The sequence below is a fragment of the Biomphalaria glabrata genome, chromosome 6 (genome assembly GCF_947242115.1).
Source record: "Biomphalaria glabrata chromosome 6, xgBioGlab47.1, whole genome shotgun sequence".
NCBI classification, from domain to species: domain Eukaryota; kingdom Metazoa; phylum Mollusca; class Gastropoda; family Planorbidae; genus Biomphalaria; species Biomphalaria glabrata.
Window position 1 is genome coordinate 22922786 of NC_074716.1, and position 22331 is coordinate 22945116.

Sequence of the window (22331 nt, forward strand, 5' to 3'; positions counted from 1 at the left end):
AGAAAATTATTACTTTTATTTTATTTTAACGTTTATTATTAATTTATTATTAGTTAAAAGTTAGGAAATCCATCACTGAGTACTGGTACCTTTTTTTTTTTTTTTACAAAAAAGCACTCTCTCTCTCTCTATTTATATCTATATCTATATCTATCTATCTATCTATCTATCTATCTATCTCGCTCTCTCTCTCTCTCTATATATATATATATATATATATATATATATTGTTAGACACCTTATTTATATAGGTTAGTTATTTAGCGACGCACCATAGATGACGCATATTGAACGGGACTAGTGACGTTTGGGATATGTTGGGTTAGAGACCGGAAAATCAGTTAGTGATAGAATACTCCAGGGTAACGACGTGTCTAGTGACAGAGACTTCTACTGTGGCCTTTTATTAGAATAAATATATGTGAAGTTGTTCATCGGCGTTGACTACATCTCTTCACTCGTTACAACCGATGTTGTTTTATTCTGTATGTACTGTTGTTCAACTACACGGAATACACCCGAACATCTACACCCAAACGCTTGCAGAGTAATTGGTTGAAATCCAACGGTCATCCATAGTTGACTTCAAGACAGCCTGAATAAGCAACATCACAGTGGCGACCCCGAACCTCGAAACCGGACCCCTGATGAAGCCGAACATCGAACCGGACCTCGAAGCAGAACGTTTACTCAGGTGAGGGTCGTGCACTCGAAGATATCAAGTTTCATCGGAGTACGGCTGAACACAGCATCATCGCAGAGTGACTTTGTTCTAGATCTACATGCAGTCGTCGCCTGTTTGATCGCACGTTCAACGAGCCGTTAACTCAGGGTGACCTTCGTCAGGACCGTAATCATCGCAACGTCTGGTAGACTTAACCAGTATATTATCAAAGCCTGATCTTCATATGCTGAATCGACCTACAACCAGAGAAACCGTTCATTCATTACGGGTGAGAGATCGTTGGTGAACCTGTTGGACATATTTTTTTCTTCGTCGTAGGAGCCACATCGAGTATCAAGTTTTACCTCGTCAGTTTCGAGAAGGACAGTTTGCCCGCTGTCAGAAGTATTGTGAGTACTACAAGTTTGGTAGCTAACTAAATCGCTCTGTCGTCTTACCCTTTGAGAGATTCTTGTGGAGCAGTTTGCTCATTGAACCGGTTGCTTGCCACTTTTATAACGGTCACTGTGTTTAACCTTTGGAAGGTTAGTAAAATCGTATTTTTCGTTGCTGGACATTGATCTATTCAGTATACGTTGGTCTAGACCATATCTAGACTTGTTAGCAGTGAAGTTGTGGAAACAGCTACATCCACTTAATTTCGTTGAAAACCGTTAATCGTATAACGGAACGTCGTCGGAGGTGACCTTGGTCTCACCTAGTCTACATTGGACAGTTTGGTCTAGTGTAGCAGAGTACAACAGCAAACTTCGTCGTACTACCAGAGTAGCAGCAGAAGCAGTGAACTATTTTAGAAAGTCGTTATTCGTCAGCCCAGATCAAGTCATCGTCAAGAAAGTCGTTATTCGTCAGCCCAGATCAAGTCATCGTCAAGAAATTCGTTATTCGTCAGTCGTCCAGATCAAGTTGCCGTCAAGAGACTGTTATTTGTCAGTAGTCGTCTACACAAATCAAGTCGTCGCCGGGAGAGCCGTTAACCTATTCGTCAGTAACTGTGTACACAAAGTCGTCGGAACTACACATACGGTCATCAACAGTCGTCGAAGAAACTGAAACATTTTACTGTGGCATTACGTGGGATACTCGACACGGATTGTATCCACTGGTAGCACCGGAGAACAGAGTCAGAACTGGAAGAGAGGCAGTGGAATTTGTTGTGATCTAGCATATTCGGGAGTCCGAACAAAGGGATCTTTCTTATCAAAAGCTAAGTGCCATTTTTCTTATTAGTATATGTTTAGATTGCCCTTAGAAATAGATTTTGTCTAAATTTGGTATGTTAGCCTGAGTAAAATTCAGGTGGTGCTGAAGCCTTAAAACCCGTTCGGGGTAGAAGACATAATTTAGATGAAAAGCTATATTATACGTTTAGGATTGTAATTGCTTTATTTGTGTAAACGTCATATCCGTTGTTGCTTGGTTACTTCGTGACGTCATCATTGTGTGCCATATTGTCATATCCCAACCCATAGCGATAGTCTCATTTAATTATTTCATTTGTTTATATTATTTTAAATTATTTATTTTTATTAATTTAATTAGATCTGTATTTTTTTTCACTTAATGATAGAAAGTACAGGTAGGATTCTTTTATTGTGAATCAGACTAAAATACATTTTAGTTTGAGCGGTTAAAATCAAATATGATTTTGCCATGAGAATAATGCCGAAACTGGCTATGTAGTCAAACACTGTCGTCTGGCTAAATATAGATCTACAAATTTTGTACATCTCTTTGGTACAATTAATCATCTAGACTCTAATTTGAAATATTATTAATTGAAAGATGAATGAAGGTAGTACATTCTAGATATATATATCTTGTTGAAGATATATTTGACATTGTATAAACATATTTGTTTCATATGGTTAAATAGAACCATAATTTCTGGATTGGATCTAAGAAATCTATGATAATCTACTCTAGTCTCTAGATCTAGACTCTAGACAGTCTTTGAATTTACTCTAGACACTTCAGTCATACCAAATTTTAAAATTGATCATAGTTATTCATACTAATAGTCATAGTGCTCTTGATAACTATAGATCAAAAAGGTATTATTATACATACTATAATATACTAGATTTAAATTTGTGTGATACTAGATTTAATATACTGATCTGAATATAACTCAGACTAGATTTACTCATTTACTAAATCTATAGAGACATAACACTTAAAACTTGTATAAAAGTTTGAAAAAACTTAAATATAAAATAAGTACCAAGTATAGCCATAACTAATATAGGCTAAGTAAAAATATATAAATTTGGGTGAAAATATAAAACAAAATACAATGGCTACATCATCATATGTGGACCTTAAGGAGGTTAAGGAAACAGCTATGCAGGATGGAAAGGCCATGGAGTTAAAAGGAAAGGATTTAGCAGCTTATGTACAGCAAGTCATGAGGGAAGAAATGGAGAGACAGAAAGAAGAAAAAAGACAAGAGATAGAAAGACAAGAAAGGATCAGAAAGGAAGAATATGAGAAGCAAAAAGAGGACCAAGAAAGGCAAGACAAAGAGAGAGAAAAAATTAGAGAACATGAAGCTAAAATGGAAAAGATGAGATTGGATGCAGCACAAGCCAGAACTCAAACTGAACAAGGAAATAACACAAATAACTCAAATAATATTACCACACAAAGAGACAACCCTAATTCGCAGACATGGCTAAAGAGGAAGATACAAAGTTTTGATGAACAGAAGGATGACATTGGTGATTTTCTGAAAAGATATGAGGCAAAAATGTCTACATTTAATATGCCTGAAGAAGAATGGTCTGAAATACTGATAGACTTTGTTCATGGTCAAGCTCTAACAATATGCCAAAATCATGACCATCATATTGATGATAGCTATCAGGTTTTAAAAAGAGAGTTATTGAATGCCTATGGTCATAATGCTACAACATTCAGAAAGAAATATTTTGACAATATACCATCATTAGGCATAGAACCCCAAACTACTATTAATATGGAAAAGGATTTTTTCAATAAGTGGGTAAAATTAGAAAAAGTGACAAACTCGTATGAGGGATTAAAAATTTTTATTCTAGTGGACAACTTTGTAAATAAATGTGATCCTCAATTACAATCTTTTATTAGAGAAAGAAACCCCAAAACTATAGATGAAATAACAGAGATAATGAGAGTATACAAAAATGCCTATCCAAATAAACCATTTTCTGATAGGGATAAGAGCAAAGTAGATTTAATAGGATACACCAAAGAAAATGTTGATAGAAGTAAAAATAGAAGCAGATCAAATAGTGGAAATAGAAAATATAGTGAAATAACCTGTTTTAAATGTCAAGGAAAAGGTCATATAGCAGCTAACTGTAGAAGAGGGAATAGTAGGTCTGGAAGTAGAAATAGATACAATGAACAAAATAACAGTAGATATAGGAGTAGAGATAGGAATGACAGGGGAAATTATAGAAATAGGAGTTACAGTAGGGAATACAAAAATAAAGATACAGATAGGGTATATTTCATGGAAGGAAATAGGAACAATTTTGCAGTGTACCCAGGGTTTGTAGATAGAATTCCGGTGGAATTAATCAGGGATTCAGGTTGTAACACTTTGGCAGTAAAAACTAAATTTGTCAAACCTCATTGGTATAAAGGGTTTACTAAGAAAGTAGAATTAGCAGATGGCACCGTAAGGGAATTTAAAGCTATAAGGGTATACATTGAAACTCCATTTTTCACTGGTTATTGTGATGGCATTGCAATACCAGAAATGAGATATGATATGTTAGTAGGAAACATAAAAGGAGTTAAAGAATGTTCAAGAAAAGAATTAGAAGACTGGCAAAACAAATACAAAAACATAAGACAAAATCATGAAAACAGAAACACAAAATATAACAAGTATGGTAATAACAAGATCAATGGATAAACAAGATGAGAAACAGGAAAATACAATAAATGTAATAAGTAATGATAAAGAAAAAGAAACCAGTAATGTAATACAAATAGAAAATACAGATGCTAAGGAAAGAGAGATAGAAAATGAAACACAAAATAGTCTTGAAACACAAATATCTCAAAGTGAAAAAGAAACAACACCCACATTTGCATTAGAACAAATGAATGACAATATTATTGGGAAAATATATTCAAGATTATCAGATAAAAACAATAATAACCCAATGGAGAAATTTTATATAGAGAATAAAATATTATTTAGACAAACAAGTAATGATAACAAGAAAATAAAACAACTTGTCTTACCACAGAAATATTGGAAAGATGTTTTAATCATGACACATGATAATAATTTAGCAGCACATAGGGGAGTAAAGAAATGTTATAGGAATTTGTCAAAACAAGTATTTTGGCCTAAAATGAAAGCAACAATCAACAAATACATAAACTCATGTGACATATGTCAAAAGAGATCTAACAAAGCCTAGTGAATAAAGCACCTATTCAAGAAATGAATGAACCTACAGAACCATTTCAGAAAGTATCTATTGATTTAATAGGCCCTTTAATTCAAACTGAAAATAATAACAAATACATTCTAACAGTAATAGACATGTTTAGTAGATACCCAGAGGCAATCCCATTATCAAATACAAGTGCAGAGAATATCATTAATGCCATAACTCAAAAAGTAATTACAAGACATGGTATACCTAAAATTATATTGAGTGATCAGGGATCTCAGTTTAAGTCAGAACAATTTAAGAAATGGACTAAACAATATAATATACAGCACATATACTCTTCGGTTTACCACCCAGAGAGTAATGGTTTATGTGAACGGTATGGTGGTTCATTAAAAAGATCACTAACAAAAATAATTCAGAATAATCAGAACAAGTGGGATCATTACATTAACTATGTACTATTTGCTCATAGAAACAACATCCATGAAGCAACACAATTTTCACCATATGAAATAATACATGGAAGAAAACCCAGAGATGAATTAGATGTTTTTAAAGAAAATCTAATAGACAATGAGAATAAATTAAATAATGACAGTGAAACAACAATCACAACAGAATTGAAAGAAATATGGACTCAAGCATATAACAACAATAAGAAGTACAAACAAAGTGCTCATGAGAATATAAATAAGAAAAGACAATTGAAAACACTAGAAGTAGGAAACAATGTATTAATATTGATAAATGACCTGAAAAATAAAATTGGTAAACAATGGAAAGGTCCATTTAAGGTGATAAAACAAATTAGTGATGTGAATTATCAAATTGAAATAAATGGGAAAATTAAAACATATCACATAAATAATTTGAAACTGTATCATGATAGAGAAGATGAGTTGATACAAAACATTCAGGAGGAAATAGAAAATACATTTTCAGAAAGAGAAGAATGCTTGATGATAATAACAAATGAAAATCACAATGAAAATGATATTAAGGAAATACCTGTAATAGAAACAAAAGAGAATCAAACTTGGCAAAAGATTAATCTTAATAATTTAACTAAGGAAAAGTCAAAAGATATAACTAAAATAATACAGGAATACAAAGAAATTTTTTCCAGCATACCAGGAAAAACTAATATTATTAAACATGACATTAAAGTAACAGACTCAAAACCTATCAAGCTTAAGCCATATAGAATACCGCTACAGTTACAAGACAAAGTAAAGAAAGAAATAGACAATTTACTAGAATCAGGTATAATTGAGCCATCAACATCTCCTTATGCTTCACCAATTGTGATAGCCAAAAAGAAGAATGGAGATATACGGTTATGTATTGATTATAGGAAACTTAACAACATCACAGAATTTGACCCATATCCAATGCCAAATATAGAGGATATTTTACATAAATTAAATGGAGCAAAATTTTTTACTAAATTAGATTTAACTAAAGGCTATTGGCAAATACCTTTAACAGAAAATGCAAAACCTTACACAGCATTTGTAACACCATATGGTATTTTTCAATGGAATTATATGAGTTTTGGATTAGTAAATGCACCTGCCACATTTAATAGAATGATGAACATGATAATTGGAAACAAAGAAAATGTTATTTGCTATTTGGATGACATATGTATTTTTAATAATAGTTGGGAGGAACATTTGGTAGATGTAAAAGAAGTGTTCAAAATAATAAAAGAAAGTGGACTTACAATTCAGGCAGAAAAAGTAGAAATAGGATTGGAGGAAATAATTTTCTTAGGACATAAAGTAAATAACAACATAATTAGCCCTATTGAAGATAACATAAAGAAAGTACTTAATATTGAAATACCTACAACAAAAAGACAAATTAAAAGTATATTGGGAATAGTAAATTATTACAGAAAATTCATAAAGAACTTAGCAGAAATAGTGAATCCATTAAATGACTTACTTAAAAAAGAAAAACCTCAAAAAGTAGTCTGTAATGAGGAATGTGTGAAAGCTATTGACAGAATTAAAGATGTTTTTAGTCATGAATTAATATTAAGACTACCCGATAAAGACAAAATATTTTATGTCACAACTGATGCATCTAGTAATGCTATTGGTGGTTGTCTAATGCAGAACTATGATAACTTACATCCTATATTATATGTAAGTAGAAAATTGTCAGAGGCAGAGAAAAAATATAGTGTCATTGAAAGAGAAGCCTTAGCTGTAATATGGGTAATTACTAAGCTAGAGAGTTATCTAATAGGAAGGAAATTCATATTATTAACTGATCATAAACCTATTCAGTATATACAGCAAAAGAGCATGAAAAACAGTCGTGTTTATAGATGGTTCTTAGCACTACAGGAGTATAAATTTGAAGTGAAAGCTATTAGTGGATCTGTGAATATTGTAGCTGATCTATTGTCTAGAATGACATTGAAATGAAATAAGTTTGTAAATAAACTATGATTATATTGATTATGTAATATATATTAATATATTGGCACAATTTATATGTTATGGAAAAGGGAGATAAGTAAATTTAATGTTAAGCATTTAAAAGTAAGTATGGATATTTTTTTTTGTGTGAATCATTTCATATATCATTGATGAAAGTTAGTTCTATGGAAAAGGGTGAGTATAAAAGAAAAATGGACAAAAGCGTATAAAAGGGTGGTAAGAAAAAAATTTATTGAATGTGGAAATAAAGTCTATAATTGTTTTTGAAATATTGTATTTTATCAGATTACTGCCAGTGAAGAACATTTGTGAGTGTATGAAGTGCCCATAAGATGCCACATTTTTCTCCATGATGAACTGTGTACTAATGAAGATGATTTTGGAATGTTATGAACATTGACATTGAATATGAAGATGTCAAGATGAAGATGTCAAGATTTTATGTTTGTTGTCTTCCCCTTAAATTGAAAATGCCCTTGTAAGACTTGACAGTAGTGGAAAAATATTGACATATTTTTTTTTCAAGGGGGGGAGGAATCTGTTAGACACCTTATTTATATAGGTTAGTTATTTAGCGACGCACCATAGATGACGCATATTGAACGGGACTAGTGACGTTTGGGATATGTTGGGTTAGAGACCGGAAAATCAGTTAGTGATAGAATACTCCAGGGTAACGACGTGTCTAGTGACAGAGACTTCTACTGTGGCCTTTTATTAGAATAAATATATGTGAAGTTGTTCATCGGCGTTGACTACATCTCTTCACTCGTTACAACCGATGTTGTTTTATTCTGTATGTACTGTTGTTCAACTACACGGAATACACCCGAACATCTACACCCAAACGCTTGCAGAGTAATTGGTTGAAATCCAACGGTCATCCATAGTTGACTTCAAGACAGCCTGAATAAGCAACATCACAATATATATATATATATATATATATTTGAATAAATAAACAGACGTTGATAAACATTTTGCGCACCGTCTTGGGTAGAAATGAGTTGGACTGGAAGAGAAAAGTTTGTCTATATGATAACTGAGAAAACTGTCCTCGTTTAATGTCAGTGAAAAGGCCTTGGCTATGTTTTATCACGCTCACATCTGCAATATTTTAAGTTTCAACATCACTGCCTGGTATGGCAATCTGAGCATTACAAATAAAAATAAACTACATAGAATCCTAAATGCTGCTGGTAAAATCATTGGCAAAAAACAAACCCCATCTAGGCAGTTGTTTGAGACAAACATCCCTAAAAAAAGCTAACAAGATCCTCGAAATAAAGAATCACCCTTTGGGTCAGGATTTTGTGATTTTACCATCACAAAAGAGATACAAGACACCGATAGCAAAGACAAACAGACACAAACACTCTTTTGTTCCCCTGGCTATCAAATCATTAAATAGAAACAATCTGATATGAACTTTTCGCATGTAAATTATGAGTGAGACTGGCGTAAATGTACATTTTGTTTATTTTTATAGTTATAATGTTTTGTTTGGTGTAATGCACACATTGTAAGACAAATTTGATTACGGAGAATAAAGATTATTATTATTATTATTATTATTACAAAGAAAACCCCATTCAATATTGAAGCATTACAAACTATTATATAGAATGTATAGAATACCGTCACCTTCAAAATGGAGGAATGGATTTCAAAGCATAATTATTTTTTTGTTCCTTGTTTCAAAACTGTACGTATAACAAAGTGAGTGTATGAGAATCCTAAAAAAACTGTACGTATAACGAAGTGATTGTATACCTAAAAAAAACTGTACGTATAACAAACAAAGTGAGTGTATGAGAATCCTAAAAAAAACTGTACGTATAACAAAGTGATTGTATAACAATCCTAAAAAAAACCTGTATGTATAACAAACAAAGTGATTGTATGACAATCTTAAAAAAACTGTATGTATAACAAACAAAGTGATTGTATGACAATCCTAAAAAAAACTGTAGGTATAACAAACAAAGTGATTGTATGAGAATCCTAAAAAAAACTGTAGGTATGACAAACAAAGTGATTGTATGATAATCCTAAAAAAAAATTGTACGTATAAAAAACGAAGTGATTGTATGATAATCCTTAAAAAAAGCCGTACGTATAACAAACGAAGTGATTGTATGATAATCCTTTAAAAATAAACTGTAGCTTTTAATAGCATTTTATCTTCTTTTTTCCAGCTCAAAGATTCGCGAGTTGCCTGACGTGCTTCCAACATCCCGTGATGGTAAGAAACATACCATGTGGTTGCACCTGCAATTGTTTGCAATGCGCAGTCGTTATGAGAGTCTGTGCTGAATGTCATGGGGAAATACATCGTTACATTTTCTTATAGAATGATTTAAAAACTAAACACTTTCCATTGGCTGTGACTTGACAGCATAATGATGGGAGTCTTTCAACTTACATTTCAATTAATAAACTGCCCTCTGTCCAAACGATGGAGGTCATCTCTGTTAGACGTGCGGACCCGCAGAGGAGCGGATATCGGCTCAGACTACTACCTTGTCAGTGGCAAATGTAAGCTCCGATTGAAACGCCAACCAAAACGAGCCACACGACCCCGCCCATTTAATGTAGAGAAGCTTAAAGACGGCAATACTGCAGCACAGTTCCAATTGAAACAAACGAACCGCTTTGAGGCTCTTGCAGATATATTGACCCTTGAAGAAGAGTGGGCCAACTTCAAAGATACCACTATTGGGTGCGCGGAAGAAGTTATCGGAAGGAGGCCAGGTTCATACAAGGAACGGTGGATACAAGACAGAACATGGAAATTGATAGATGAGAGGAAAGAGGCCAAACGTAGACGAGATCAGAAAAATGAAACACAGGATAGGAGCCTAGCGGAAGAAGCCTATAGGGAAGCAGATCTGAAAGTAAAGAGAAGCTGTCGGCAAGATAAACGGGACTGGATTGAGCAGAAGGGACAAGAGGCACAAGCAGCTGCAAGCAGAAATGACACAAAAACCCTCCATTGTATTGTCCGAGATCTCACTGGAGCAAAGAGTGGACATGGGGCATCGATAAAAGACAAGCAAGGCAAAACTTTGTTAACGAAAGAAGAACAGGATGCAAGATGGGTAGAGCACTTTAAAGAGACCATTAACCAACCGTCGCCAGACCTAACTTACATATTCAAGGACCCATCTCCAGACAATGATCTCAAGGTCTAGACAGACCCAATAACTGCTGAGGAGGTTACCACGGCCATTGCAATGTTAAAGAATAACAAAGCACCAGGGCTAGACATGATATCAGCAGAAATGCTAAAATATGGGGGACAGTGCATTGTTAACAGAATGACTGATCTCTTAAATCTCTGTTGGCGAACTTCAAAAGTCCCAGAGGACTGGCAAAAGGGAGTGATTGTAAAGCTTCCAAAAAAAAAATGCAACTTGGCAGACTGCAACAACTGGAGGGGCATTACTCTCCTCTCTGTCCCGGGCAAAGTTTTCAGCACTGTTTTTTTGAGACGGTTTCAACAGTCTGTAGATGAAAGGCTCAGAGAAGAACAAGCAGGTTTCCGAAGAGACAGATCAGGTACAGAGCAGATTTTCGTTCTACGAAATATCATAGAACAAAGTCTTGAGTACCAACAACTGCTAACGATCAGTTTCGTGGACTTCAAAAAAGCGTTTGATAGTGTCCACCGAGAATCACTATGGAAAATAGGAATTTAGGAAATTTAGGCACCGGATATTTAGGCACCCGGAAATTTAGGCACCCGGAAATTTAGGCACCCGGATAATTAGGCACCCGGAAATTTAGGCACCGGATAATTAGGCACTTTTTGACAAGGCGGAAAATTAGGCACCGGATAATTAGGCACTCTTTAATTAGCGACCTTAATTTTGAAAGTAGTTTTAAAATGTTAACGTATATGTTATCCTTAGGCTATGGGCTATCGGTGACGTTATAAAAAAATAGCAACTATAACGATTCTAGCTAAAGAAAAGTTGAAACAAAATGGGAAAAAATGACAATCATGAGAATGTGTGGAAACAAAAGACTCCTGAGTATATAATATAGACATCACAGGATTCAGGGGAGGGTTGGTAGAGATGATACTCCGCTCATTGCTTCCGTCCATCACCAACCACTAAGGTTGACTGGTGAGTCTTTTTAAATTGATGATTATGCAAATTGTGTAAATATTTAGTTACTAATGTAAATTCTTATGATTAAAAAGTATTATAAAATATTTTTATTATGTCGGGGAGTGTTGGTGATAAATATAATCGCAATCGCCCTCTGCTTGTGGAAAAGGGAGGGGTCGTACTCTTAAAATGGGATGGGCGGGGCGAGGGGGGGGGCCCACACACTCTCACTTAAATGAGTGGATTTCTCGCAGGTAGATGTAAACTTAGTCGTAAAAGTTACGTAGTGAATCTGAAGGCTACACACTGGACTAAAGGGTATGGAAACACAAAGGTGTTCAAATGGAAGTCTGGGGATTATATTTTAGAGGCCTTCCAAAAACTTTGGTAGACACATTTCTGTTAAAACCATCATAATAATAAGAACAGTAATAAAAATAATAATATATATAAGGGAAATGAAGATAGTTAAATTTCATTGGCAGTTTTGAAAGTTAGGGAAACGAGTGTTTTTTTGTTTTTTTTTAATATGTGTGTGTGTGTGTGTTTAATAATGAGTGTATGAAACCTTTTTTGTCGTTGTTTTTTTTTTTCATTCTGAAGAAAAAAATAATTGTATAAGGTAGGCCTACTGAACACAAAAGGAATGGAGGAATCATACCTTCTCGACAATTGTAGTAAATATATTTGGTTTATGATAGAGAAGGTGGGGTTAAATTGGAACATCAACAATCTTCTATAAGCAGAATAAGTATTAATAAGAGACCAATATTCCAAAAAAAAAATTTTAATTAAATTTTTAACTCATCTGTCTTTTCCATAAACTTTTTTTTAAATTTTCAAAACATTATATTTTATCGTAATTTCTAGCCGTTTTGCGATTTCCATTGCTATTTATATAAATATTATATTACATAAATTTACATATAGGCCTATATTCAATAAAAGTTAATTACCACATTTGAAGGACGTAACACACCTATACACTCACACAATAGATCTTCCTAAAGGGGTTACCCATTAACAATATAAAAGAAGGAGTGTTGATAATAGATATTAATGGTATTATAAAAAATGTATACTACTTTAGTTTATCAACATATTTAATTCCTATAAGTAACGCGCGCAAATCCACCCTGCTCATTTCATTTCCCACTATAAGAAGACAATTTTCTCCAGACTTCCATTTTAGCAGTTATGTTCAATGCTGTACCCTGCCCTGTACTCCAGTGTGTAGCCTTGAGACTCATTGCGTCATTTTCACGACCTAGTTCAACATCTACCAGCCACAAATCCTCTCCTTTAGTGGGAGTGCGTAAAGGGGGAAGGGCTAAGGTCAGGAAGCAATGAGAAGAGAATCAACTCTACCTCCCCTTCCCTGAATACTGTGAGGTCTATATTTTATAATGACTATTAATCCGGAGTCATTTTTTCCACACATTCTCACGATTGTCATTTTTTTCCTCGTTTTGTCAGTTTTTCTTTTATATCATGAAAATTCAGTTAGAATCGTTATAAATGCTATTTTTTTGATAACGTCACCAATAGCCCATAGCCTAAGGATAACATATACGTTAACATTTTAAAACTACTTTCAAAATTAAGGTCGCTAATTAAAGAGTGCCTAATTATCCGGTGCCTAATTTTCCGCCTTGTCAAAAAGTGCCTAATTATCCGGTGCCTAAATTTCCGGGTGCCTAATTATCCGGGTGCCTAAATTTCCGGGTGCCTAAATATCCGGGTGCCTAAATTTCCGGGTGCCTAAATATCCGGTGCCTAAATATCCGGTGCCTAATTATCCGGTGCCTAAATTTCCAGATACCGGAAAATAGAGAATGCGGTATCCCAGAAAAATTCGTCCAGGTCCTACGACACCTTTACAGTCAGTCTAGTTGCTGCATTAAAACAGAAGAGGGTACAACAGAGTTTTTTTACAATCGAGACAGGTGTGAGACAGAGGTGCATCTTATCTCCCTTCCTTTTCCTCCTAGCCATCGACTACATTATGTGGAGAGCAACGAACCAGACTGCCTTTGGTATTCCATGGCATGAACAACTCCGATTGACGGACTTGGACTTTGCTGATGATGTTGCACTACTCGGGCTACAAATAAATGCATTCAAGAAATGACGGAGAGCCTAGACAGAGAGGCACCCAAAATTGGCCTCCGCATAAACTTGGATAAGACTAAAATTATGCGAGTGGGATATAAGGCAAAGGGTGTCCCCGTCAGACTTGGCGAGTCAAAGCTTGAAGAGCTGGACAAGTTCACGTACCTTGGCAGCATCATAACAAATGATGGAGATGCTTACCATGATGTAGCGTGCCGAATAGGCAAGGCAGTGAGCATTTTCCAAAGGCTGCAGCCTATTTGGACTAGCCAAGCCATTGGACTCGAGACAAAAATACACCTTCTCAACACAATCGTCATTCCAACTGCTACATATGCATGTGAAACGTGGAAGTCATCTGTCAAAATTGAGAAAAGACTAAATGTGGCTCAACAGAGATGGCTGAGACGGATTTTGGGAGTCAGTTACACAGATCGGGTCTCAAACAAGGAAATCCTATGCCGAACTGGGAGTCGAACACTTAGTGAGGTTGTGACTGAACGTCGCATGATGTTTGCGGGACATGTTCTACGTCAAAATGAATTACGCACACCAAGAGTTGCGATAACATGGAAGCCAAAACGAGGAAAGCGCAAACAGGGACGTCCTCGTATTACTTGGCGACACTCCTTCATGGAGGACCACAGAACAGTGGACACCAGGTGGGAGGAGGCTTCAGACATTGCTTGTGACAGATCTTTATGGAGACAGCTTGCCGCCCAATGCACCGAACGGCGCGGGAGGACCTAAGTCTAAGTAAGTAAGTAAGTCCATTATCATATTTAATCATGGTAAAAATACCATCAATATAAAATTAATTCTTTGCCATATTTTCAAGAAATTATCCATTGTTAAGTATGTATAGAAATGTTTTTAAAAATTGTCGTTTAAGACATTCCCTTCCAATTTGTTCTCTGAGGTCGACATGTTCTCTGCATTGAAGTTCAATGTTATTGTTATTGGCCACACTATGCCTTATATTTGTACCATTATTTTAATAAGTCTATCATAGTTGTCTTATGTGAATTATTGTTTATAATATGTGTGTTCATGGGCGTAGCCAGGGATTTTTTTCAGGGAGGGGGTTTCTTCAAACCCCTTCCCCCACCTGGCTATGCCCATATGTGTGTTATACCGTGCATTATTATAAGGAATATATTTTTATAATAAAGCTTTATATGAATGTATAATACCTTTTTTATCATATTGTGTATATTTGTACCATTATTTTTATGAGCCTATCATAGTTGTCATTTGTGAATTATTGTTTATAATATGTGTGTTCACGGGCGTAGCCAGGGGGGATTTCGAAGAAACCCCATTTTGATAAGATGGTATTATACATTCAAATAAAGCTTTATTATACAAATATATTGCTTATAATAATATACAACATAGCACCCCGTGTGCTATTCCATGCTATACTATAAGCAATACACTTTTATAATAAAGCTTTGTTTGAATGTATAATGCATTTTAATACAAATACAAAAAACAACAACACTTCTATCCACCTAGAAAGAGAATGTACTTGTTCAATAGGTTTTGTTGCTGAACATAAAATTTATATATGTGTCAGACGCGAATAGCCCAATTTTCAGTAAAAGAAATTGTAAAAGTCATTTCTCTATAGAAGAAGTTACGAAGGCTATATAAAATACAACCACAGACCTATATATACTACAATAAATATAGGTTTTTGATGGCTAGTTACGATTTATTTAGGTAGGGGCTGTTTTACTATTATATGCCAAGTATTAGAGTTTAGAAAAACCCAGGTTTGTTTCTTATGCAACGCTATTAGCTAACACCTCATATCATCTCTCCATTAGTATATTTAGATCTATAATCTAATTCTAGTCTAGATCTATATATAAAAATCGAATAGATCTTGTAATAGTATAGATTCTATCTTGAGACTAGATTGCCGAGTCTAGCCTATGCTATGCCTATAGTCAGTTTTTATTAGAAAAAAGTCTAGATATTAATAAAAGACTAAAGTTTTTTAATTATTAGATATAGACATAAGACATAGATCTAATAATACTTTAATACGTTTACTATACTCTATACTAAATCTACTAAACTAGAGATCTATCTATAGATCTATCTATAATCTAGTCAATCTAGATCTATACAATATTCATTATAATACTTCTACTTATAATGACTTATTTAATAAGTTAGTACTTAGACTTAGATCTATTATAGTTTATTAATAGATTTACTTTTCAATGACTAGACCTAATAATAAAATTGCGAATGATGTCTATAATGACTGATTATTATTTTTTTTTATATAATAATAGCTGGCCTACTAAATCTAGGTCTAAAATAAATCTAGTCTAAAATAATGACTGTCTAAGACTCTAGAGTCTAGATGATTGATAAGTTCACATAGAGGTGTTTTTAATGATACGGCATGTCGGCTGAAAGTATATAAAGTGCATGTTTTTTTGTAAAAATATAAAAGAGGCTCCGGTTCTCAGTGATAGATTACCTAACTTTCAACTAATAATAAATTAACAATTAACGTTGAATTACAAGAAAAGTAATCATTTTTCCCGACATTGAAAAAAGCTGCCGGTACACCGTACCGGTGCGTACCGTCACAAAAATATATGTATATCTCAATCTTCTTTCATTTAATTTATTGCTACTTAATACATTGATACCGGATCGATTTAAATAGGGCCTAAGTATACAAGCAGGATTTCGAGCATTGGATAAATTTATTTTTAAAGTACAAAGTTTTATGGAAGAGGCAATATATTAGTTGTTTGAGGTTTGTAACTTCTTAAATTCAGGCTAAAAATATCGAAGCCTACATTTTTACACTCATTTCTAAACAATTAGAAGAGATGGACTGACTCATAGTCTAAATTGTGTACATCTGCAAAAACACAAACTCAGTTAGACTTTCAAAACTATTAAAATAAAAACTTAGTGATTATTTTTACTGTATAATTCTATTATTATTCCTTTTTAGAATTAGGATATAAACAAAAATTTGCCATATGACTTTATCTAGCAGAAAAAAAAATTAAACTTACGTCTATTTATGCGGTTATTTATAGTTACCTAGTAATATAAAATATATTGAACTAACACGTACATTCATCATAATGCAGCCATTTGATTTTTCGTTTATGAACATAGCATTATTTAGGACCAATATTTTACAAAGGCTGCTTGGAGAAATCAGGTATACCCATTAGGAGAAAAACGACCCCTTTACTCAAGAAAAATTTAAGAAACTAGAACAGACACAAAATAAACAGTGACATTCATAACAAAAGAATATTCAAAATTGATTAGAGTAACACCTTTTTAAGTAATCATTTAAAGTTTAAAATCACTACAATTTTTTTTTCAACAATTATTTTGTGTATGAAATTGTGTATCGGAAAATGCCGGGTACATGAAATAAGCGTCCTAAAAAAAAACAACACAGATCTTGGGTAAAATACTCATCAAATAAAGTACTGTAAATGTGTAGTTTCACGCGCTAGTTTCAGGTCTTTTCTTTTTATAGCCTCTATCGGGTTATACCCCAACTACCCTTATTTTTGTGCAGATTTTTTTTTCTCTATCAGGTACACTTAAAATTATAGCATAATAATGTCAGTTTAATTTAAAAAGAGAACTGAAAAATACAAAGATATATAGGGAAAAAAGCGATTTCCGGCCCAATACTTTTTAATCAAAGAAACGAAACGGACTAGTCCAACAAACCCTAATGATGTTACATGCACTGGAGTGTAACATAGTAACATATATAAAAGAGGTGCATATCGCTCCAGCGACTTTTAAATATTCCTCAATTAAGACCAACATCAGGTGTTAGAATTTTTTAAAATATTGTAATTGTATGTATTACTATATATGTAGTATTTTTCATAAAAGAAAATAAACCCTTTTTTTTTGTGGCAGTCTTAATGCAAAGATCTTAAGAGTATTTTATGAATTTTTTCCATTCCCTTCAGTGTTTGGCATAGGAAATTTTGAGTTTCTTAGAGTTTTTTCCAAGGGAAATATCTCAAAAACCAAGTAGGATTTCGGGTTCCACATTCAAAGTCGTAAAGGGCCTTAATCAGTTGGGGATTTTTAGTTTTGTTGCATTTTTAGGAATAAAATTAATTATGAATAAGTTTTCTTCCCGAAATATATTAGAAGCGCAGACACTTGAAACCGTTTGAACAATTATCCCTGCGTTGCTTTTAGTGTGATTAGCATTTCCTAGATTACGTTTATTATATTTATTAGATGAACAATCGAAGGCCGATATTATTTTAAAAAGAACAGGTCATCAGTGATACTGATCGTATGAAGTTCCATCACAATCGTTTGATTCTTATATAATTAAGGATTTAAATTTAGGTGATTATTCATTATTAGAAGTTGATAATCGAGTAATTCTTCCTTATAATGTTAATACTACTGTAGTAACTACATCAGCATTTACAATTCCTTCAGTAGGAATAAAAATAGATTCTGTCCCAGAGCGTCTTAATTCAATAAATATGTTTTTGAATTGACCTGGAGTTTATTACGGTCAATGTTCAGAAATTTGCGGTGCCAATCATTCATTTATACCTATTGTAGTTGAAGCAGTCAATGTAGAAGACTTTTTTTTGAAAGTGCTTAGCACAAAAGATTGTAAATCTTTCATTGATATTAATTCTCAAAAATATTAGGTTTAGAGCAATGTGTTAAACACTGAAAAGTAATACACATCCCTGAAAAGCGAAGTTGTTGTTGAGTTTCTTTTCCTCAGTGATTATACTATAAGCTTTTATTGTGTGTACCACTTATCACCACTTCTCATTTCAAAGTATCTCATGTTCATGATCAGTCCTTATCGACATGCTTTTCTAATGGCTTTAATAAATGTAAGGTAAGTGGTGCGCACATGGGCGCCCGCAGGAGGGTGCACCACCCCCTGGATTCTGAGCATCCAAATTCTAGCAATTTTTTTTTTTGCACCATCGGATCAATTAAAATCTAAGTAGCAACTGAACAAGTAGTGCTTCCACTGGTGACTGAAGTACAGTTGTAGTAGACTAGCTTCAGGCTTATCAGGAAGTGATGGCTGACCATGTACGTGCACCCCTCTGAATTCTGAGTAACTAACTTTTAGCCAGTTTTTTACACCTTCAAATCAATTCACTTCTGCTAGGAAGCAACTTAACATGTAGTGCTTCCACTGAAATTAAGTAAAAATAAACTAGAACAGACTAATCTGTAGCTCTTGTCCGATTATGTGCGCTTTATTATAGGCTTGCAATTCAATATTGTATAGCATGTTAGTCGTGACGATTTGTTTTCACTTGCACACTATTATAGTTATCATTATATTTAGTAATTTGTCTTGGATGACAAATCCTTGCCAGCTGTCTTTCGATTTGATATATGGGAAAGTTTCTTTGAACAAGATTGAGGAGTGTAGTTATCTTGGTAAATGTATTTACGTCTTGCGAACTTGCGGTCATTGTTAGCGCTTAATAAAATGGCAGGTTAAACACGTCCACCAGTTTACGATAGAAGAGATATAACAAAGTTCTTCCCATGCCATCTGAGTCAAAACGTTGATTTGTATCGACGGAGCACTGGCAACAGCATGGATTAACTGCGCTTTCTTGGTATTTCAGTAATGAAAATGGAGATATCTCTGGCACTGAACAGATGTGTTTGAGCGTTGGATTTGTTGATGGCGATTGTATTCGAGAAGAATTCATTGGTTTTGTCCCTTTTGTTAAGAGAGTCGCACTGTCTGTGTCTAACGTCATTGTCAACGAATACATTATGTACAGTCTAGCCATGAATAAACTACTTGGCGAAGGTTACGATGGTTGCCCTGTGGTTGGTAGCATTCAGAACTGTGTTCAGGTAAAGATTCGTGTAAAAATATTAAAAAGCAGACTTTGTCAGTTGCGCGTCCCACAGACTTAACTTGACCTGAATGACGTTTCAGATATACGTAATGCTAACTGTTTGGCGTATGTTAAATTAACGGTTGTAAGTTAAACCAGACAAACTGCATAGGCCCATCTGTAATCAATGCATGCTTCTCTTGTGTTTCTGATTTGTCTTTTATTTGTCGTCAATTATTTATCCGTTCTTGAACCCGTTTCCACGATGTTGCAGTCTGTCCACCTCAGCATAAGTGGCCACTTAACAGCACATCAGCAGTCACATTAATGACATCATCAAAAACCAACTTGACAATGCTGAGGAACACTTGAAGGATGGCATCTTGAGGAAGACGAGACTGCTGGCAGACAAACTTGGTATTGAGCTGGTTCTACCAAGAATTTGCAGTCGACAGACTGTAGCATTTTACGTCTCGAGAGACGATCTTTTCCCTTTGCAGCTTCTTGTGTGACTAAAGAGGCCAATCCTTGATACACAGCTGCGATCGCAGGTTGGGCATATATAATCACCAGGCGCCGTTGCATTTTCACCCTTCTTTCTGCTTCTGTTGTGTATGACATCTGCAATCCGTGACCCTTCCTTTATGCTCTCTCTCCATGTGGATCTATCCAGTGCCACCTCTTCCCAGTTGCCAGTGTCGATTTTGAAGAGCTTCATGTCGCGTTTGCATACATCCGTATAACGTATATGTGGGCGACCAGCGGCTCTCCTGCCTTCTATTAGATCGCCATACAGGATGTCCTGTGGAAGTCGACCTGCTGGCAATCTACGAACGTGGCCAAGCCAGCCACGTTCGTAGTGGACAGACACACCGGGCAAAACCACATGTTTGGATTTTGGAATGATTACAGAACACTGCTTTACATTCCGTCTCTTGATTCAATAGTTTTTTCATTAACGTCTCGCTTTTCAAGCAATAATAATGTTCAGTTCAACCTGCTTTGTCTACATCCGAAGACGATACAAATAGCTGCAACGTACAGAACAATGTCAGCACTACCAGATAAGCGTTTATCGCCGGCTTGTCCATCGCGGCAAGAAGCAATTCAGTAGTAAAGTTATTGACAGTTTTGGCAGCGTTTGTTTTTTGTTTGATCGACTGTCGGGATGCACGGGCCGCACGGATAAACTTACCAACGTGTACAGTAAATAGTTTGTTTACATGTTAGTTTTTTTATTTTTATTTCATGAAACAAGAATTTACTGTGAACTTAATATCGCATAGGTATGGGAGGCGAGGGGTCACCAATTCTTTTCTTTAATATTCTCTGAAATAACAAAAAGTTGAAGCTACGACTTTGAGCCATAGGTGGCAACTTGCACCCCCCTGCAAAAAAAAAAATCCTTCGGGCGCTCATACACCATAATGAGAAATGCTGGCCCACTTCTGTTATAAAAAAAAATTATTAGACAACAGAAGAAAATAAATAATAGAACTTACAGTAACTTGTGCAGGTCTGTTGCGTATTTAGCTATCGTCAATTCCCTTTTTTTTTTAAAAAAAAAGAGTTAACTCAGGTCTAATCTAGTTCCATGGTCTAATCACTAGTACGACGACATTGCCATTTAATATAACTAAGAACAATTTCAAATATTGAGTCATTTTTAGCGGCTCCGAAAGGAAAATAGCCACTTTTAGTTTTGTGTGGCCTGTCTGTCCGTTCGTCCTGTTTAAATCTCGTAAACTAGAAAAAATATAGAAAATCCAACACCATGATAGTTTTATTTAATTTATTTTTTTAAACTGTATTACTAAATAAAGAAATAAAGTAAAAACTGTCCCAATATTTACCTACATTTACCAAAAAAATAAATGTTTACTTTTTTTTATTAAAGAGGAAAAATCTAATTAGTATGCATATATGTACAGCATAATTTAAAACAACAATTAAGAAGTAGTGTTTTTTTTTTTCATATATATACTTCAAGAGAGAGATTAGCTCTTTATAAAACTATTTGATTAATTAGATAATCATTCAATAACATCAGTTAGGCCAAGTTCACATTTAATTAACTTCACATTCCCCTATCTCTTAGCCTGTTGGACCGTTGGGGCACCACACAATATCTGTCAAACGTCTTTCTCCATTCCTCTCTATCATTTAATTCACTGACAGGCCCGCGTCCATTCTTTGATGTTGCCTTCGCATCGCTTTCTCTGTCTTCCTCTTCTTCCTGGTACTGTTCCTTAGAGGAACGTATTTGCGAGCCCTGACGACCTTGTGATGTGGCCATAGAGTTTGAGTTAACGTTTTTTTGACACTAGTTAGCAGGTCATCGTGGGGTCCAGTTGCTATATTAATCATGTTTCTAATCTCTTCATACGTGGTGAGGTCTTTTAAGTGACACCTAATATTTAACTATATACATAACTATCAGTTCATTGAATACATACGAATATAAACATTGTAATAATAATAACCTTAATAAATGTCCGTATCCTGTGGTAACAAACGGTTAGTCGAACTAACAATACAACAGTATCGGCAACACTTTCGACACGGGCACGTCTCTCCTTTTTTTAGGTTTTAGCCTATGAAGAGTTATCAGTAGTAGTAAAAAAAACTTAAGATGGACCCGACTGTCTATAAATCAGCCCAGTGACAAAGGCCGTACAAAGAGAAGTACA

The 22331-nt window shown here is 34.6% G+C and overlaps 1 protein-coding gene and 1 long non-coding RNA gene across 3 annotated transcripts in view; both read left to right on the forward strand.

The window, feature by feature from the left end:
• The window catches only part of LOC129926585 (uncharacterized), a 72444-nt gene extending 53249 nt beyond the window's left edge, over nt 1–19195 (forward strand). For both annotated transcript variants that reach the window (XM_056031480.1, XM_056031482.1), the window contains one exon: nt 9737–19195. In XM_056031480.1, coding sequence (XP_055887455.1) covers nt 9737–9891 — 155 coding nt within the window. In that variant the 3' untranslated portion in view covers nt 9892–19195. The remainder of the gene's footprint in view (nt 1–9736) is intronic.
• LOC129926587 (uncharacterized) lies at nt 1753–8041 on the forward strand. The gene is made up of 2 exons (XR_008778288.1): nt 1753–2480; nt 7824–8041. It is a non-coding gene; the product is annotated as an uncharacterized LOC129926587 (long non-coding RNA).
• Nucleotides 19196–22331: the final 3136 nt, after the last annotated feature.